At 36.0% G+C, this 18,964-nt stretch overlaps 1 protein-coding gene across 1 annotated transcript; it reads right to left on the reverse strand.

Annotated features, from left to right (window-relative positions):
• Positions 1–761: 761 nt before the first annotated feature.
• Positions 762–1,475, reverse strand: LOC116031675. The gene is made up of 2 exons (XM_031273936.1): positions 1,062–1,475; positions 762–950 (listed from the first exon to the last, which is right to left on the reverse strand). The coding sequence occupies exons 1-2, from the start codon at positions 1,469–1,471 to the stop codon at positions 935–937; spliced, it is 426 nt and encodes a 141-aa protein (XP_031129796.1). The 5' UTR covers positions 1,472–1,475; the 3' UTR covers positions 762–934.
• Positions 1,476–18,964: the final 17,489 nt, after the last annotated feature.

Here is an 18,964-nt window from a genome sequence, read left to right on the forward strand (position 1 = left end):
GTATAAGCGGCATAGAAATTAAAGAAACACTACTATTCGATAGGTCCACAAATAGAAGGAATAATTCTTACAAAAGTGTAAAGGAAATTTAATGAATTTTATTGATAACTTGTTCCCCCTAAAAACATAATACATGCACCCTTTTTATAGGTGAAAGTGGTGTCTGAAAAATCAACCCATTTAGCTAGGGTAGGAAAATAGATAAAGAAATCTTCTAAAAGTCTAATAAAGAATCATTCTAAAAATCTAACTAGAAAGCAGTAAAGATAACAACTTAAAATACGAAATTAAACAACATTTCTAGTGTAAGGTAAGTATGATTCCTAGTCTAAGTAGGAAAACATTCTTGACTTGACTACGAGAAAAGAAGGAAGGCAGCATGATTATGACTCTTCTAAATAAACTTAAATGTAAGTAAAATATTCTAAGTATTCACCATATATATATCATTGATTGAAATCCCTATTTTTTTTCTCATTTGGGACAATTATATAGAGTAATACAATTTGCATTACATCTTCCATTTATTACTTCAATTTATTTGATTGACTTGTAATGCGGGGAAGTGAATCAATAATATTCAAGAATAACAACAATAAAAATATGATGATGACAAATACTAACAATACTTGCTTAAGTATGTAAAATGGTCTAACATCTAATATAAAAGACTAGATACAAGGAACATTTTTTATTATATCAAAATTAAATATAATATATACATTATTGTTTAGTTCTTGGTGTTTACCCAAACAAAATAAAGGTGCATTTGGGAGAACAATTGAAGTTGTTGACCACTCGAAAAGGTGGTATTATTGAAATGGATGGATCGAAGTACTCAATCTATTTAAATTTCACCACACCGGCTTGCCAATAGATAGGATGCATGATTGATTAGTTAACCTTTGCCACTTTTGTGTGTGCTCTTCCTCGCCTACGGTTCTTCCTTCCTACATGCAAAAATTTATTCAACTATATATTATTAGCAATATATAGGTTAAGAAAAGTTTATTACCAATATAATCATATCAAAAGTATATTAAATTAAAGCACATACATACCGGGTTATCTGCTCTGGCAAAGTTAACGATATGGGCACAGACGCCCCAGTTCCAATGAACACCCAACCTCTATATTCTGATATCCAAGAGAATACAAGGCACTGAGGGTGCAACATATTTTCTTTTATAGAGCCTTTCCCTTTGTTAGTACTACGCTTTGGTATGAACACCCCAGTTCCATTATTGCTTTTCTCTCTATTCCACAGCTCTACAAGGTATTTGGGCACTTTGTTGTTGGTATCCTCGCTATGTATCCACTCAAACCGACATTGGGGTTGCAATATCGATGGCCTATATCTATTACCATGTTTTGAGTTGACGATCCTCTTGTTATCATCCTCTTCTGTCAATTCTAATAGTTGCCTAGTAAGTTCTTCAAACAAAATGTTGTCATCTTCCCATGATTCCATTTTTCTTTTAAATGAAGTATGAGTGATATAATAGAAAATTATAAAAAACGTGTCAACTTCTAGTTGAAATCTATGCTCTTAATGCAATTTCAAAATATTATCTTTAGAAAAGTACGCTTATATATAATATGATTGAAAATAAAAACCTAACAATGAAGACCAATATCCCACGCAACGCATCCGGAAAAAAAAAAGTTCTAAGATATATGTGATATAAAATAGAGTCTTGGATCCTTGCATGCAATGATCAATAGCAAGGTTTGGTGCATGTATATATACTCACAATAAAATGAAGGGAATGGCATGTTAACTAAAAGATTCTACGTTTGTGGTAAGAGTATATTGTTTTGATCTTTTGCGTAAAGAGTTGAAGTTGTACAACATCCAAACAAGATTATATCACGTATGACATATATTGTGATACTGGGGAAGGTTGCCTATATTCTAGAGCCATTTTACCCGATTCTATTCTTTTTTATTTACAGCTTTACTTGATGATATTCATCGTGCGCTTGAAATTTTAAGCTTCAAACAGTAGAGCTTAAATTTTAGATATCTGAGTTCATTCTCTCTCTCTCTCTCTCTCTCTCTCTCTATATATATATATATATATATATATATATATATATATATATATATATATATATATATATATATATATATATAACTAGAGATCAAATGCAAAGAGGTCTCCAGGTAAAAACATGAGGTGAAATCTCAACCCTTGATCTAGGCAAAATCAACAGTTCAGATTGTAAGTTCAAAACTTAAGGTGCATAAATTTATAGCTTAAGGTACGTAAGTTTATAGCCGTAGGTGTCTAAGTTTAAAGTTTTAAAGTGCATAAGTTTATAGTTTAAGCTAAGGTGCGTATGTTTAAAGCTTTAAGGTGTGTCACTTTCTAGGTTTAGGTGCATTAGTTTAAAACTTAGGGTGCCTATGTTGAAAGTTTAAGGTGCATTATTTTATAGCTTAAGGTGTGTAAGTTTATAGCTTAGGATGGGTATGTTTAAATCTTAAGGTGCGTCACCTTCTAGTTTAAGGTGCATTGTTTAAAACTTAAGGTGCGTAAGTTTATTGTTTAAGGTGCGTATGTTTATAGAGCCTTCGCACGTGAACCATCCCATATATATATATATATATATAGACAGAGAGAGAGTTAAATCAATTTTTGGTCCTACATTTATTGTGCGTTAGACACATTTAGTCCATTTTTATTAATTTTGACACATTTTACCCAGACGTAATAAAAGTTGGACACTTTTAGTCCAACGTCATAGTTGGCGTTAAGCTGCCGTGAAGTATAAAAGCAATTCTATCCTTTCATATCCAATTCTTCATTAACAAAAAACTATAAGCCATAAACTAAAATTGGGCATGGAAATGGATCAGGAATCGGAGCCCGTGGCGTTGGGTCAAACCCGGGTCGTCGAGAACTCTGAGAAGCTGCACACGGGTGCCTCCAAAATGTATTCCCTACTATCGATTCCACGATTTCCACCGCACCCACACAACCACCACCAGTTGTTAAAGAACAGGTCGGTGCCAACGGCGCTGAAACGGAAAGAATCGTCGACCACCATCAATTTCTCTGCCTCCCAGACCACATCCTCGTCGGGCTCTTTCATCACATCGCTTACAGGGGACACCTAGAGCTTACAACCTTTACTTTCCTCCGGTTTCCAGATAACCAATCTCTCCCAGGTCTCGTCAGTTGGCCGTCCCCCGCTGTCCAGGTCGTCGTTCAAACAGAAGTGCAATTTAATGGGAAAAAAGTAAAGGGGATACGGTGAAAAGGAATATACATAAGTATAAAAGTAAAACTGCACAAATATTAGTATAATTGTTTTTATATAATTGTCTAATAATTATTATGGTAATTAAGCTACACATGGATCGTTGGATTTATTTTTATAATATTTTTTATCCTTTTCTTCCTATATTTACTAGTATGTTACCCGTGCGATGCATGAATTAAAAATTTAAAATATTATAATTATGCTATGTTATTAAAAATTATTAATGTTATTAAATTTCATATATAAAAAGGAAATATGAGATTTATTCATTTATAAGGTTTTATTATTTAATAATTGTGTAGATTATGTTGATTTGCTACAATAAAGTTATGAACATAATTATTTGTAATTAAAATAAGAATTGATATTTAAGGTGGGTAATTACTACAAAAAAAAATATATTATAAGTTTAATACAAAGTATATTATTTGGTTGCATGATTTATATAGTGATATTGAAATTTATTAGATAAGAAGTATATTAGGAAAAATTTAAAAATAGGTCAATCAAAAGAGAAAGATGAGGTAAAACTAATGGAATAGTTTATTAGAAGGTAATAAATAATGGTAATAAAAGGTGACAAAATGGCCTAATATATGTAGTAATTTGTCTAATTATTGAATTAATTAGCATATATAAAAATAGACTATTAAAATGTTTGAAATGTAGTAATAATATAAACTTTTAACAGGTTAATCAATGGAAAAAACATTGTGTATACTAATCTGTAGTACATAATTACCTTATATAAAAATAGCCTATTAAAAGATAATAAATTATGAAGATAAAATGTGAGAAAATAGTAATACTATTAATTGTAGGTAAAAAATTATGGTAATAAAAGGTGATAAAAAGGCTTAATTAGTAATATATGTATAGTAATTTGTAATGTAAACTTTGGTTGCTGAGTGTAAGCCTAAAGATATAGAATTGATATGAATAAGATATTATTTCGGATACTAATATGTGTATTTTTGGATTTTGTGGCTACACAATGAAAATGGTATAAGAATATTAAATTAATTCAATTATACTAAAATCTATTCAGTTAATTCCTTAATTAGCAAAATAATAATTCCTTAATTATACTAAAATCAATTAAACTAATTCCATAATTTCAGAAAATAGTAATAACTATATAGTGATATGAATGCCTAAGACCTTGTGGTCTAGTGACACTCGGTGCGCCGGTTTACACTCCCACATGGATGATGGATGATGGGAGTGGGTTCGAGCCTCAGTGGAGGCAACTGTTGACTCTTTGTGCTTCAGTATGTTGAGAAAGTAGCTATGAACAGAAACTACATTGTAACCGAACAGAAACTACATTGTAACCGGTGGATTATCTAAAATAGTGGTTCCCCACGTTGACTCCTGACCAAGATTTGCGAGGTAGTCCGCACACTGGTTCCCCCCAAGTGGTTCATCAGGTCTTTATAATCCAAGATCAACGTGTGGCCCTTCCCTAAGGCACCACAACTCGACTACGAAGCTATTCATGAAGCCGATGAGCCATTTACCTTCGTGGTCGCGGATGAGCCCACCGACGCTAGTTAGCCCCGTGATATTTGGTCGCAGTAAGAGGGCCATTCCGTCTGATCAGCAACCATTGGGCTTCCATCGAGTCACGACTTTTTTCACAATTTCAGATGCCGGGAGATGAGCGTTGTTGAATAAGACATTGTTTCTCACGTTCCAAAGGTTCTACAGAGTATAGGGAAAGAGGATCCTCCAGCTGATGCCGTGATTACTCTGTAGGTTACTCGTGCATGCTTGCTCCCTCCAATTCTTTAAAGGTAGGTGAAAGCTCGTGTGAAAGACGTGAGGTGGCGCAGCCGGGCTCCAACAGTCCTGTGTAAAAGCACAGTGCCTGAAGAGACGGTCTAGAGATTCATCCTCCTCGCCGCACATCGCACAGGTCGCATCCTCAACTAGGCCACGTTTTTTTCTCTCGGCATTGACCAGCAGTCCGTTCTTGTAAATCTTCCAAAGGAACAGCTTGACTCTTCCCACACAATTAGCACGCCAAATCCACCCAAGGTCTGCTTCCATGTTCGCGTTACCGTGACCATACCTGAGCTGGAGTGCGACCAAGTGATTGTAACAGCCTGAGACCTGTCGATGGGGATGGGAATGGCTTTGACGTTGTTGACCATATCAGGCGAAAGAGTTTGCTCCAGAGCTGAGGTATTCCAATGTCTGTTGTCGGTGATAAATTCTTCAACTTTGATGTTCGTTGTGTCGCTCGGGGTGGTAATGTTGTTATGGGCAATAAGAGGCACGTCCCCCGTTCACTAATCTTGCCAGAACCTGATATGTTCGCCGTTTCCAGGTCTCCACTTGAGCCCTTCGGACAAAGTGTTACTGCCCTTCATGATGCTCCGCTAACCCCACGAACCATTCGTATATGTTGGGATGTGAAGAAAGTCCTGATCTTTGACATACTTGTCCCGGAGGGCTTTAACCCATAATTTATCTTGATTTGAATGCACTTGTCAAACCAGCTTTGTAAGGAAGGCGAGGTTAAAGTCCTGTGCCTTTCGGAGTCCCAAGCCTCCCAGGTCCGGGGGTTTACAAATGTCTGACCAGTTGACCGAGTGAATTTTCTTTCATTGTCGGCATGACCCCACAAGAAGTTCCTGCAGATTCTATCTATCTCATTACATGTACTTACCGGAAAAGCTATAGCTTGCATGGAATATGTAGGGACAGTAGTTAGCGAGGACTGGACTAGAATCCTTCTTCCTGCCATACTCAGAGATCTGGCTTTCCAGGAAGTCAACTTCCCCCGCATTTTTTCAATAACTGCTGAGAAAGTGTTCTTCGAAACCCTTTGCTGAAGCATGGGAATCCCTAAGTAGGTCCCCAAATGGAGGGAGACCAGAATCCCCATCGTGTCTCCGACCCGAGTTCTGAGACCTGCATTTAAGTTAGGGGAATAAAAAATAAGGGATTTCGAAAGGTTAACCTTGAGACCCGAGGCAGAACTGAAATCGTTGAGACAGTCAATCATTATTTTGGCCTACCGCTCAGACGTTTCTCCGAAAAGCATAAGGTCATTCGCAAAGAAGAGGTGGGAGATGCCCACTCCCCCTCTAGAGATATGGACTGGTTTCCAATTGCCTGAATTGACTTTACTCTAGATAGTGTAAGCAAGCTTTTCCATGACCAGATTGAAAAGATAGGGGGCTAGAGGGTCTCTTTGACGGAGGCCTCTCCCAGGTCTAAACATAGGCAGCCGATCGCCGTTCCAGAGAATGGAGATATCACTTTCCTATAAAAAGTAGAGCGGAAGATCAATCAAAGCTGTAGGGAAACCAAAACTCTCCAAGGTTTCCTTTAAGAAGGCCTATGAGACACTATCGTAGGCTTTGTGAAGGTCCACTTTGACAATCATACACCCTTTTCTGCCCTGCTTGTTATTCATGGTGTGAATAACCTCCTGCGTTAAGATCAAATTGTCCAAGGTTGAACGACCCGGGAGGAAACTGTTTTGGTGAAGCCCAATAAGTTTGGTCATAACCGGTCTTAACCTGTTGACAAGAACTTTGGAAATAACCTTGAATGCCATGTTAAGTAGAGTGATGGTCTAAAATCAAAGGCAAACTTCGGGACTTCTTTTTTTGGGATGAGAGTAATGAAAGCCTGGAGAAGGGATTTGTGGACAATCCTCGTTACCAACGCTCGATTCACCATTCCAGTTAGGGTAGGCCCAATCTCCACCCAGAAGTGTTGATAAAAAGCAGCCGGTATACCATCTGGGCCTAGGCTTCCAAATTTCTTCATACCGAAGGTTGCTCTTTTCACTTCATCAATCGACGCTCTGCGAACCAGCATGGAAGCCTGGTGATGAGAAATAGCATGAGTCCCGTGATTGAAGTCAATCTCTTGGACCCACTTGTGTCAACCTTACAAAAAAGAGAGTCAAAATAATCATTGATGTGGAAATCAAGGAGTGATCATCAGACCAGGAACCATTAATTTTGAGAAGCCGAATACAGTTCCTGTTCCTCCTGACTAAAGTTGAATTGTGGTAAAACCGGGTGTTTCTATCCCCATCTCAGATCCACTCCATTCTAGACTTTTGAAACCAGAAGGTTTCTTCTTGGTCGAGCACATTGTTGAACTCATCAATTAGATTGTTCTCCAACCGTTGGAGCTCACTGGAACCCCCATACTCCGGTGAGCTTTGAATCTCCTGAATGCGAGTTTCTAAATTCTGTTTCCGTTTGAAGATATTCCCGAAATCGTTACAATTCCACTGAATACTTTTCTTTGTTACAGAAGCAATTATTTCTTTAATGGGTTGGTCACCCCTCTCCGTAGACGCCTTCCAAATACCCTTGTAGTCCTCTCTTGTGAGCCATGTCACTTCAAACTGAACCGGTTGGAGATGTCTAACTGGCGGTTTTCCGACTTCCTCGATAAAAATGATAGGGTTGTGATCGGAGCATAGGCGAGGGAGAACCGCCACTTTTGCTTCAGGAAATGCAACCTTGAGCCTCTAAATTCCAAAGCACCCTATCAAGCCTACGCATTTGAATCACTCTATTGCCCGTAAACCGGTACCAAGTAAACTTAGAACCCGAAGCCCCCGGATCAATAAGGCCGCAATCGCTGAAAGAATCCACAAATCTATTAAGTTGATTATTATTAATAGATTCGCTAACCCCTGGTTATCAACTTGAGAGCGCCAACTGCCTGCTGTAGAGCACTCAGCAGCACTTCTACCGTCACCCCTCACGGCACCTCTACCCCGACCTCGAGAGGCCGTCTGAAACCCCCCACGTCCTCTAGGTCGAGATGCGGCGGGTTGGCGATTAACAGGGTCCTTAGGTGCGGCTGGTGGAGGAGGTGGAGGCACCTCCTCAGCAATAAGGTCCTCCACTCGCACCTACTCACTTTGAGCATGAGAATTCTGACGGCTAAGATGCTCTCGCAAATCACCAGTACGGGGTCAGGATAACTGCTCTCAAAGGTCCCTTCCCTAAGAAACATTTTGTCCCACAGTACCATTCACTTGTACCTGAGGTTGCGTCTTACCTTGACCTTGACGACTCCTTGGTAGTCACCATTGCTACGTACTTTCAACCCTCCCAGTCAGTTCGAACCACACAACCTTTTGATGGATCCCCCATAGACGGCGCCAATGTTGCTTTTATCAACCACGAATGGTCGAACGATAGGCCAACTCCACCGAAAAATCGACTAAACACTTGCTCGGAAATTAGAGTGACTTCTCAACCCTCTTTGTATTATAAATTGCCTGTGGAAAATTGCTTGTGAGTACCGAGAATCTCTTATGCCTCTCTCAAGGCCTTGAACCCCTATTTATACAAGTTAGGAGGGATTTCTCCCTTTGGTAACCCTAAACTACCATATTCAAGTTATGAATTCTTTCCCTATTACATTTGGACACTTTCCTAATCTAGCTCGATCTTCCTTCCATATCTTCTGCTTCCCATCGCCTGACTCTTTTAGGAAACTCTCATAACTGCCTCTCTCACACCGCCTTCTTTACCTCGGCCACGGCCCCCAGGTTGGTCCGGGCCGACTCCTCTCCTTTAGCCCATCCCCATTTCCATGGTAATTAACTGTTTCAATAGCATTGTTCAATCACTCTCAGTCTAAGATCTTCAGCTGCCTTATCACCTCTATAACAAACACTCGACTGACATGCGCCGTACCATCGCGCCTTCCTCCGAGTCCTCCAAGCTCGGCCTTTCCGCTCCTCTTTCCTTCTTCATCAATTGTCCTTTTTGTTTATACCGAGCTTCTAGTACCGAGCCTTAGCTTAGCCTTCGTCAAAAACTAACTTGTTCAACATTGTCATGTGGAGCGTGATATTCCCTAGACAAATAGCAACGCATCAAGCGGAGCCTTATTGAGCTTTTCCTCGTTTTGGGGGATAGGTCGGACGTAGAGACAAAAATAAACTCCATTAGTCAGCGATAAGGAGAAAATAGAAAAAAATAATAGAAGAACATAAAATAATCGATGGAAGAATTATTCACGGTTAAGAGAGTAGTTTTAGTGCAATTTCAATATTATTATTTGCAGAAATAAGGATAGATGCATGTTTCATGTACAATTGTATTAAGGTTAGGAAAGTTTTTATAGTGTAATTTCAGTCAATATTATTATTTGGAGATTATGTAAAATAATAATTAGAATTGTAAAATTTTGTCCCCAATGTTTTATTAATAGAAGTACAAAAAGTGCAACATCAATGATAAATTAAGGACGAAAAGTGAGTATGACCAACCTTAATAGTATAGGAGTGTTTTTGTAGGAAATTAAAATCGAGAATTTTATTTTTATTAATAGTATAGATAAGTTACAAGTTAATAATTATGTATTTATATATTTTTATTATAATAATTATTAATCTTTATAACTATTATATATCTTAAATTATAGCTTATTTTAATATAAATAATAATTATTATTCTCATCAATAAAATAATTAATATTTTATTAGAAATAACTTTATAATAGATTATTGTTCTTTATATATATACATATATATATATATATATATATATATATATATATATATATGATTGACTTCATATGAGACAACACCTTCCCGTGAGACAGTGCGACAACGTGAGTGCACATGATTGATGAAATAATGCTGGAGTATTGAATTGCATTTCAGAATAGTACATTGCATACTTAAATACAAGAATAATAAGCACAAAGGTAGGAAATAAGCCTAAGACTAGGTGGAAGAAGCCTAAGACTCTAATTATCTAATACACCCCCCTCAAGCGGAGGCGGACAAGGGACAACGCCAAGCTTGAAACGGAGGTCATTAAACTGAGAGACAGAAAGTGACTTGGTGAAGATATCTGCGAGCTGGTCATGGGTGGAGACAAAATTCACTTTAAGAGCTCCTGTTGTGACCTTGTCACGAACGAAGTGGTAGTCAACCTCCATATGCTTAGTTCGTGCGTGAAAAACCGGATTTGAACAAAGATAGGTTGCACCAAGGTTGTCGCACCAAAGCACCGGAGTAGTGGAGCATTCCAAGGAAAGATCACGGAGCAGAGACTAAAGCCAGACCACCTCCGCAGATACATCTGCAAGTGCTTTGTATTCAGCTTCAGTCGACGAGCGTGCCACTGTCCGTTGTTTTCTAAAGCACCAAGAAATTAAGTTTGGACCAAGAAACACCGCATACCCGGCAGTAGATTTCCCTTTCCAATCGCCGCCACACTCAACCGGCCAAAGTCTCGAGAGCACTTCTACACTACCGTGGGCGTGTGCTCAGATTCTACAACCAGCCACCGCCCAAGATGCGCCTCAACAGACGAGTCTATCTCGACAACCTGTGATAGCACGATCAGAGACTGTACCCGACGCGGCAATGGGAGCAGGTGGTGGATTGTCATTTTGGTTAGAGGACATGGGATCAAATAGGCTTAAACTGATACCAGATTGATGAAAGACTAAAGCCAGACCACCTCCGCAGATACATCTGCAAGTGCTTTGTATTCAGCTTCAGTCGACGAGCGTGCCACTGTCCGTTGTTTTCTAAAGCACCAAGAAATTAAGTTTGGACCAAGAAACACCGCATACCCGGCAGTAGATTTCCCTTTCCAATCGCCGCCACACTCAACCGGCCAAAGTCTCGAGAGCACTTCTACACTACCGTGGGCGTGTGCTCAGATTCTACAACCAGCCACCGCCCAAGATGCGCCTCAACAGACGAGTCTATCTCGACAACCTGTGATAGCACGATCAGAGACTGTACCCGACGCGGCAATGGGAGCAGGTGGTGGATTGTCATTTTGGTTAGAGGACATGGGATCAAATAGGCTTAAACTGATACCAGATTGATGAAAGACTAAAGCCAGACCACCTCCGCAGATACATCTGCAAGTGCTTTGTATTCAGCTTCAGTCGACGAGCGTGCCACTGTCCGTTGTTTTCTAGAGCACCAAGAAATTAAGTTTGGACCAAGAAACACCGCATACCCGGCAGTAGATTTCCCTTTCCAATCGCCGCCACACTCAACCGGCCAAAGTCTCGAGAGCACTTCTACACTACCGTGGGCGTGTTCTCAGATTCTACAACCAGCCACCGCCCAAGATGCGCCTCAACAGACGAGTCTATCTCGACAACCTGTGATAGCACGATCAGAGACTGTACCCGACGCGGCAGTGGGAGCAGGTGGTGGATTGTCATTTTGGTTAGAGGCCATGGATCAAATAGGCTTAAACTGATACCAGATTGATGAAATAATGCTGGAGTATTGAATTGCATTTCAGAACAGTACATTGCATACTTAAATACAAGAATAATAAGCACAAAGGTAGGAAATAAGCCTAAGACTAGGTGGAAGAAGCCTAAGACTCTAACTGTCTAATACACATAGTCTACTTCACGAATGCACACACCCTAAACTGTGTGCACTAATGTAGGCTAAGTGCACACACTTTAGGCTGTGTGCATCCGCGTAGTAAACTGTGTGCACTCACGTTGTCGCATATTTGTCTCACGGGAAGGTGTTGTCTAATATATATAACTAGTTTCTAGAGCAACCCTAATAAATGTAGAAGCAAGGATAATGGTTGACTTAAAAAAAAGAAAAAAAAAAAACCTCAAAGGCAAGTTGATGGTGAAGAAAGATTCTATATATGTTAGTGGTGGATGCAATGTTCCGATAATTTTCTTAAAATTCACCCAGTGGTATGAAATATGCCAAGCATGTGGCTATTCTCAAACATTCCTTAAAATTTGTTTTCAAGTAGTTTACTTTAAACTCCAAAGTCAATAGCCTTTATTTTATTTATTTATACCCTTTCCTTTCAAGACTATTCAGCACCTTTCATTCTACGTGAGAAATGATTATGTATTTACGAATTGAACAATCTATTATTTATTCTAATAAAAGCCATTCAAATAATTCTTTTTACTTATAAACCACAACCTGGACTACACTCCAACGAAATCCGAATAAATATAAAAATAAAGTGTTATTAGATAAATGAAAGAGATAAATATTTATGTGATATTACACTATTACATATATACTAACTAGTATGATACCTGTGCGATGCATCGATGATTTAGATTAAAAATTTTAAAAAATATATAAATTATAAATTATTAAAAACTTTTTGATAAACAACGTTAGTAGTTGATGAAGTATTAACTTTATTCGAATCACTACATATTAATATTTTTAAACCTTTTAGATTGCTAATTCGAGAGGCAGCAACGTACAATTAACCATTCACAAAAATTAGTTTCTTCAGGAGTAATTCAACATTTGATAATGTTTATCCCTGATTCTTATTAATACTCGAGTTATTAAATTAAAAAGGGATAAAATAACTCCACAAAGCTACATTATAACTTGAACTACTTTAAATACATTTCTCAATCAATGAATATACATTATGTTGAACTTCATATAAAATGTGCTTAAACTTCGATATGAGTGCATCTACATCATTAGTAACATTAGTTAATGTCATATTAGTAAATGTAGATAATATTAAACTTTACATATCTTGTTTTATGTATCTAATTTGTTAAAAGAACATTCACTAAAATTATTTACAATTTATTTTCTAAATATGAAGTTAGTATACTAAATAAAATTTAAATATTTACAAATAACAATTGAAGCATGTGTTCCATATCAACTAAAAGTCTAAACTGATAGATGGATTACACATTTATGTTTTTTGAGCCTTTTTTATTGGGTGACACGAAGATTCGAATACATGACTTTAGACATGGGGTTGGTTCTGATATCAAATTGAAGCATGTGTTCGATCTCAACTAAAAATCTAAGGTGATAGTTGGATTACACATTTATTTTTATATATTATATGCTCAACAGTACAATAACATTAAAAGTATAATAATTAAAATTTGATTTAACAAAAAAACACATTTAATTTTTAAATAGTATGCTTGACAGATTAAATACGATATGGAGAATGGTTAGAATGAAATATTCAAAGGGTGCGTTTGATTCATGGGTTTACACAGCCGAAGGGAATCAAAACCTTAGTTAGTGTTTGGTTGACAATTTTTTAAACACAACTATGAGATTTAATTACTCCTTTAATTAAAAATTCAATTTCCTAATTAAAAATGGGTATCATTCTACTTTATTGGTAATCTAATTTTTATGTTTGGATTAGTGCTTTTAGATTTTTATTTTGATTTTTTTTGTTCATATTGGTGCTTTGAATGTCATTATATTAGGATAACTAACCTTAATTTTTTATTTTTGTATTTTTAAAACCTTTATTCTCATCATATATAATCAAACATCAATATTAGTAATTATTTCAATTTTACCTTACTAGTCTATTACCAAACATGTAAAATACTTTTAACAAAACTCAATATCATTACTAAATATTTGATTCATATTTCGATTTTGATTCCCAATAAAACACACCCAGAGTTTGTTGTATAGCAATGCATATGCGTGTGCAAACATGATATCGAAACGTGCTAGGGTGGTCATTTTAAGATATAAATAAATAATTTTATTGCTTAATTTAAGGAAAAGTATTTGTCAATTCCGTAAAGTATAAGAATCAAAATTTGAAATGAAGGGAGTATAGTAGAGTTGTGTAATTTTATATGAACTACGCTTATATAAAGTGTAATGTTTAAGTAGTAGAGCTATCGAAACAGCTCTGCGGGCCCCGCCCCGCCAAAGCCCGCCAAAATCCGCCTTATGGCCTAAGGGAGGTCGGCCCACCCCGCCCCGCCTTAAGCTCGCGGACCTTGGCGGGGGCCCACTAAATTTTAAAAATTTTAAATTTGAATAAAAATTAATATAAAATGGTAATAAGTGTATACTAAAATAATTTGAATAGTTTAAATATATAGTAATGTATTTGTACTTTTTTAAACACAATAATAAATAATTAACAGTTTATTAGTTTATATATTTTTTGATCTAACAGTTTTGGTTATAATATTTTTTGATCTAACAATTTAGTTTATATATATAACATTAGTTTACTGACAATTAATTAGCTTAGGTTATTAGTTTATATATATATATATATATATTTTTATCAAAAGTTTAGTTTATATATATAACATTAGTTTACTGTAATTAGCTAACATTAGTTATTAGTTTATATATATAACATTAGTTTATAGTAAACGAATGATAACTTTATATATATATATATATTACACACACTAATATTAGTAATATAATTAAGTTGACAAGACATTTAATGTTATAAATTTACTACTATAGCATTTATTTTAATAAATTTTTTATTATTCATTTGGCGGGCTCCGCCGCCCTGCCAAGCCCGCGGGTTAGGCGGGGGCGGTCTAAAAAGCCCACCAAAATATGGGTTCAAAATATCAAAGCCCGCCCCGCCCTTTCTGCGGGGCGAGGGCGGGCTAAGCCCGTTTTGACGGCTCTATTTTTAAGCAAGTTAGATGATACTAAAATTTCATCATTTGTATTTGGAACTGTTTTGTCTGGTCAGGGCCCAATTAAAGGGCAAAGTGCTGGCCAGATTGGTTTTTCCATACGAGAGAGGGTTCGAACTCCCGACCTCTCTTAAGGGACAAGAGTGCACGGCTACTTACGCCAACCATGCTGGTTAAGTTGTAACTCATTATGTGAATATGACTTGAGTTAGATTTGTACAATTTATTATTTTATTATTTTTCTTTTTATCAGTATTTAAACATAAAAATAAAATAAAATAAAATAAAGTAAAATAAAATTTGTTTGTTTAGCTTTTAGCAATGCATTTGCACAACTTCGACTAGCACTAGGTTGGTTATTTCCAGATACGTGCTAGGAAATTCTTTTGGATTTGCATTTCCTTTCTATAATTATTCTATACATATATTATGCCAAATGCCTATCCCCTTTTTAGATTCGATTTTTTAATACCTTTTTTTTTTTTTGAAAAGTCAAGCTTAAATTGATTCAAAATCAAGATGCAAAGCATTACAAATGAAAGATGGAGGGTACAGACACCACTCCTTACAATCAGACAAAGAAACAGACTCCCTAGCTAGGCAGTGGGCTATCTGATTCGCAGATCGTCTAACGAAATGTAAGGAAATATGACTAAACTTCATCATTAATTCCTTAATGTCACATACAAGGAGATTAAAAGTGGCATCCCCATTGTTGTTTTTTAAAGCTTGAACAAGCTGAAGACAATCAGTCTCAACTTCCACAAAATCTTCATTTCTTCCTTTTATCCAAGTCAAGGCTTCCCGGACCGCCATGGCTTCGGCCTCCTTCGGTTTGAAGCTGCCCCTCCACGGCACAGATTTTGCTGCTATAAACTCTCCCATCTCATCTCTAAGAATGAACCCAAAACCCATCATGTTCGGATCCTTCTGGACAGAGGCATCAACATTTAACTTGGTCCATCCAGATTGGGGTTTCTTCCACCTCTCCACTCTATTATCCTGATTCCTGTGTACTGCACACGGCTCTTGTGCTTTCTTCCAGTCTTTTAGATAGTTCCTTGCTGTTTCAACTATGATGGCTGGAGGAATATTTATATTGTTCCACACTTTTTGGTTCCTTGCATACCAAAGCTTCCAACATATGACAATAATAATGCTTTGATTTTCCTTGTCTAAAACCGTGAATACATTATGAATCCATTCGGAGAATGATGTATGCCCTATGATACGAATGCAACTAGGGAAAGGAGGTCCAAGAGGTACACTTCAACGCCACTAAGATCATCTCCAACCATCTACACTAAATTATGCACCAAATTCTACACCAAAAGGAATATTCCCAGCATATTTTAACACCAAACTTTTTCCATCACCAACCCATTAAACCAAATTCTACACCAAATTTTATTTCTTCACTAAAATAATTTGTTTTATGATAAATTAAGGGGGGTGTATTCAATCATGACTTTTGTAGATTTTTAAAAACTTTTAAAATGATAGATTTTAATAAACTTTTATTGACTTTCATAGAGTCGTTCAAAACTTTTTAAAACTTTGTAAGACTATATAAAAGTCTGTTTAAAAAACTTGCATAAACTTTTATCAACTTTTTTATTTTAAAAAGTCTACAAAAATCATTAAAATTCTAAATTGAATACATCCTTACAAACTTTCATAAGCAATTCATAACAATTTAAACACTAAAATTTATAGTTATAGAATTATTCAAATAAAATATTTGAAAATATAATTACTTTTTCTTGAGAAATTAATATTTAAAAAAATATAATTACTAGTTACATAAAATAAAATAAAAAAATTAATGATATATATAAAAATTATATTTGATATACTGCTAGGTATCAAGCAAAGAGCTATTATTTGCAATAACAATATGGGACTGCTAACAACAACAAGGTGCTTCTCTTTGTAGCCTCAAATTGCTATTGCGAACAATAGTTCACTATTCGTAATAGCATGTTGTTAAAAAGAAAAAAGAAAAAATATATTACGAATAAACATATGAATATTATAAAACATATAGTAAAAGTTGATGGTGATAGATAAAAAAATTCACTCCATTCATGTATTTAGGAGAAAAATTTTATTAGTTAGGGATAAAAAATTCATAGAAAAAAAATTCAAAATATACAAGCAACAATGAAATAAAAATAATATTATTTTGAATTTTTAGAGGAAGATTGTAAAGTTTAGGAGAGAGAAAAAAATTGGTAGAGTTTAGGTATGTAGAAAATATAGGATAATGAAGAAAAAATAATTTATTGAATTTAGGTATAAGGTTTATAAAGTTTAAAATTTTAAATAAGGAGAAAAGAATAGAGTTTAAATAGAGAGAGACAGAGAAGAAAAAAAAAAACTTTTAGTGTTGGTAGAAAGAAAATTTTGAAATCTTGGGGTTGGGGGTTGGATTTCAACTATTTATATTTGAGAAGGAAAAGTATATAAAAGTCTACAGAAGTTCTAAAATTAAAAAGTCGTTACAAATTCATAACTTTTTGAATACCACATGACTTTTAAAGATTCTTTAAAAGTTTTAATTGAATACTACACGACTTTTAAAAACTCTTTAAAAATCTTGATCGAATACCGCATGACTTTTAAAATACTCTCTAAAAGTTTGAATTGAATACCTCCAAACTTTTAAAGTTTATAAAAGTCTTTAAAATTCTATGAAAGTCATGATTGAATACACCCCCAAAGACATTATATTATCTTTAAATATTTTAATATAAAATATAATCATAATGGAATATTATGCAAATAATATAAAGTGATTCTTTTAGATTTAATTTTGTTAAATTCATACTTTATCTAGTTTCATTTTTAATTATTTTATATTCAACATTAGTCTTGTTTTAATTGTCTTGATGAGATCTTTCAAATGATATAATTTATTTTTAATAATATAAAGTTTATATCTAACAATTTAACAAAATGTAAAAATATATTAAAACTAAACTAAGGAACTAGGGGGCATAATGCGAAAAAAATTAAGAAAACATTTGGTGCGGATGAACAGTGCAGCACCAAATATGGCGTTGCACTGTTCACCATGCACCAAAAATATGGTGGGATGGTGTGTTGATTGGAGAAGATTTGGAGTGCCATCACACTATTTTTTTTTTTTTTTTTTTTTGCTATTTTGGTGCTTTGGAGTGAAGGTTGGAGATGACCTAAAGCTACATGACTACATCTGCAGTTGAAGAACCTAATATTTAGGGCATGCAATTTACTCATTCTCTACATTTTAGTTACACTCTCTGTTGCTAGAGTAATTAGAGCCAAATAAATAGTAGATTTATTAGGAGGTGGTTAGAATGTAATAAGTTATAAATTCCTTCGTTAGTGCAAGAGAGGGCATCACCCTGAATTTCAATACTTCTTCTGTATGAACTCAAATCTCTCTCCCCCATCTTTTTTCTATTATGGAGATTGTTCATCCTCTAAAGTGAACAACAAAATACTTGAAGAAAACTCATCACAATAATTGGGTGCTTTCATTGAGAGAAAGCATGGCCATTGAAAGGGTACAAACCAGATAATGGGCTCTCGAAGAGCAACTGCAGCAAATGCGTGAGTCTAAGAAACAAATCGCAAACGAATTTCGGCAAGCCATGACTACACAAAACCAAGCTTTAAAGAGGCTTTCAATAATTCCATCATCGAATTTTTTGTTCGCCTCACTACTCTAAATGTCGTAACAGCCTCGTCTTACACCACCCTGCCACCCTCCTCTGTACCGCCTCGCGCTAATACAAGTAACTCATAGACTTCGTTCGCTTTGCAACAACCTTGTCCTCTCTAGTGTTTTTTTTATTTTTTTGAAAACACCCAATACATGCTGCGCTTTAAATGATCATAATTGGAAAATGGCTATGAAAGATGAATACGATGCTTTAATTAAATATAAGACGTGGGACTTAGTGCCCCGCCCATCCAATGCTAATATTATTCGAAGTTAGTGGATTTTAAGGCATAAAAAGAAATCTGATGGTTCATTTGAGCGCCACAAAGCCCACCATGTAGGAAATGGTGCAACACAACAAACTGGCATAGACTGTGGCGAAACTTTCAATCCGGTAGTAAAACCAGCAACCATTCATATGGTACTTGGCATTGCACTGTCTAAATCATGGTGTCTGCATCAACTAGATGTAAAGAATGTTTTTTTACATGGGAACCTCGCCCCCCCCCCCCCCCCCCCCCCCCCCCCCCCCCCCCCCCCCCCCCCCCC

The sequence above is a fragment of the Ipomoea triloba genome, chromosome 10 (genome assembly GCF_003576645.1).
Source record: "Ipomoea triloba cultivar NCNSP0323 chromosome 10, ASM357664v1".
In the NCBI taxonomy this organism is placed as follows: domain Eukaryota; kingdom Viridiplantae; phylum Streptophyta; class Magnoliopsida; order Solanales; family Convolvulaceae; genus Ipomoea; species Ipomoea triloba.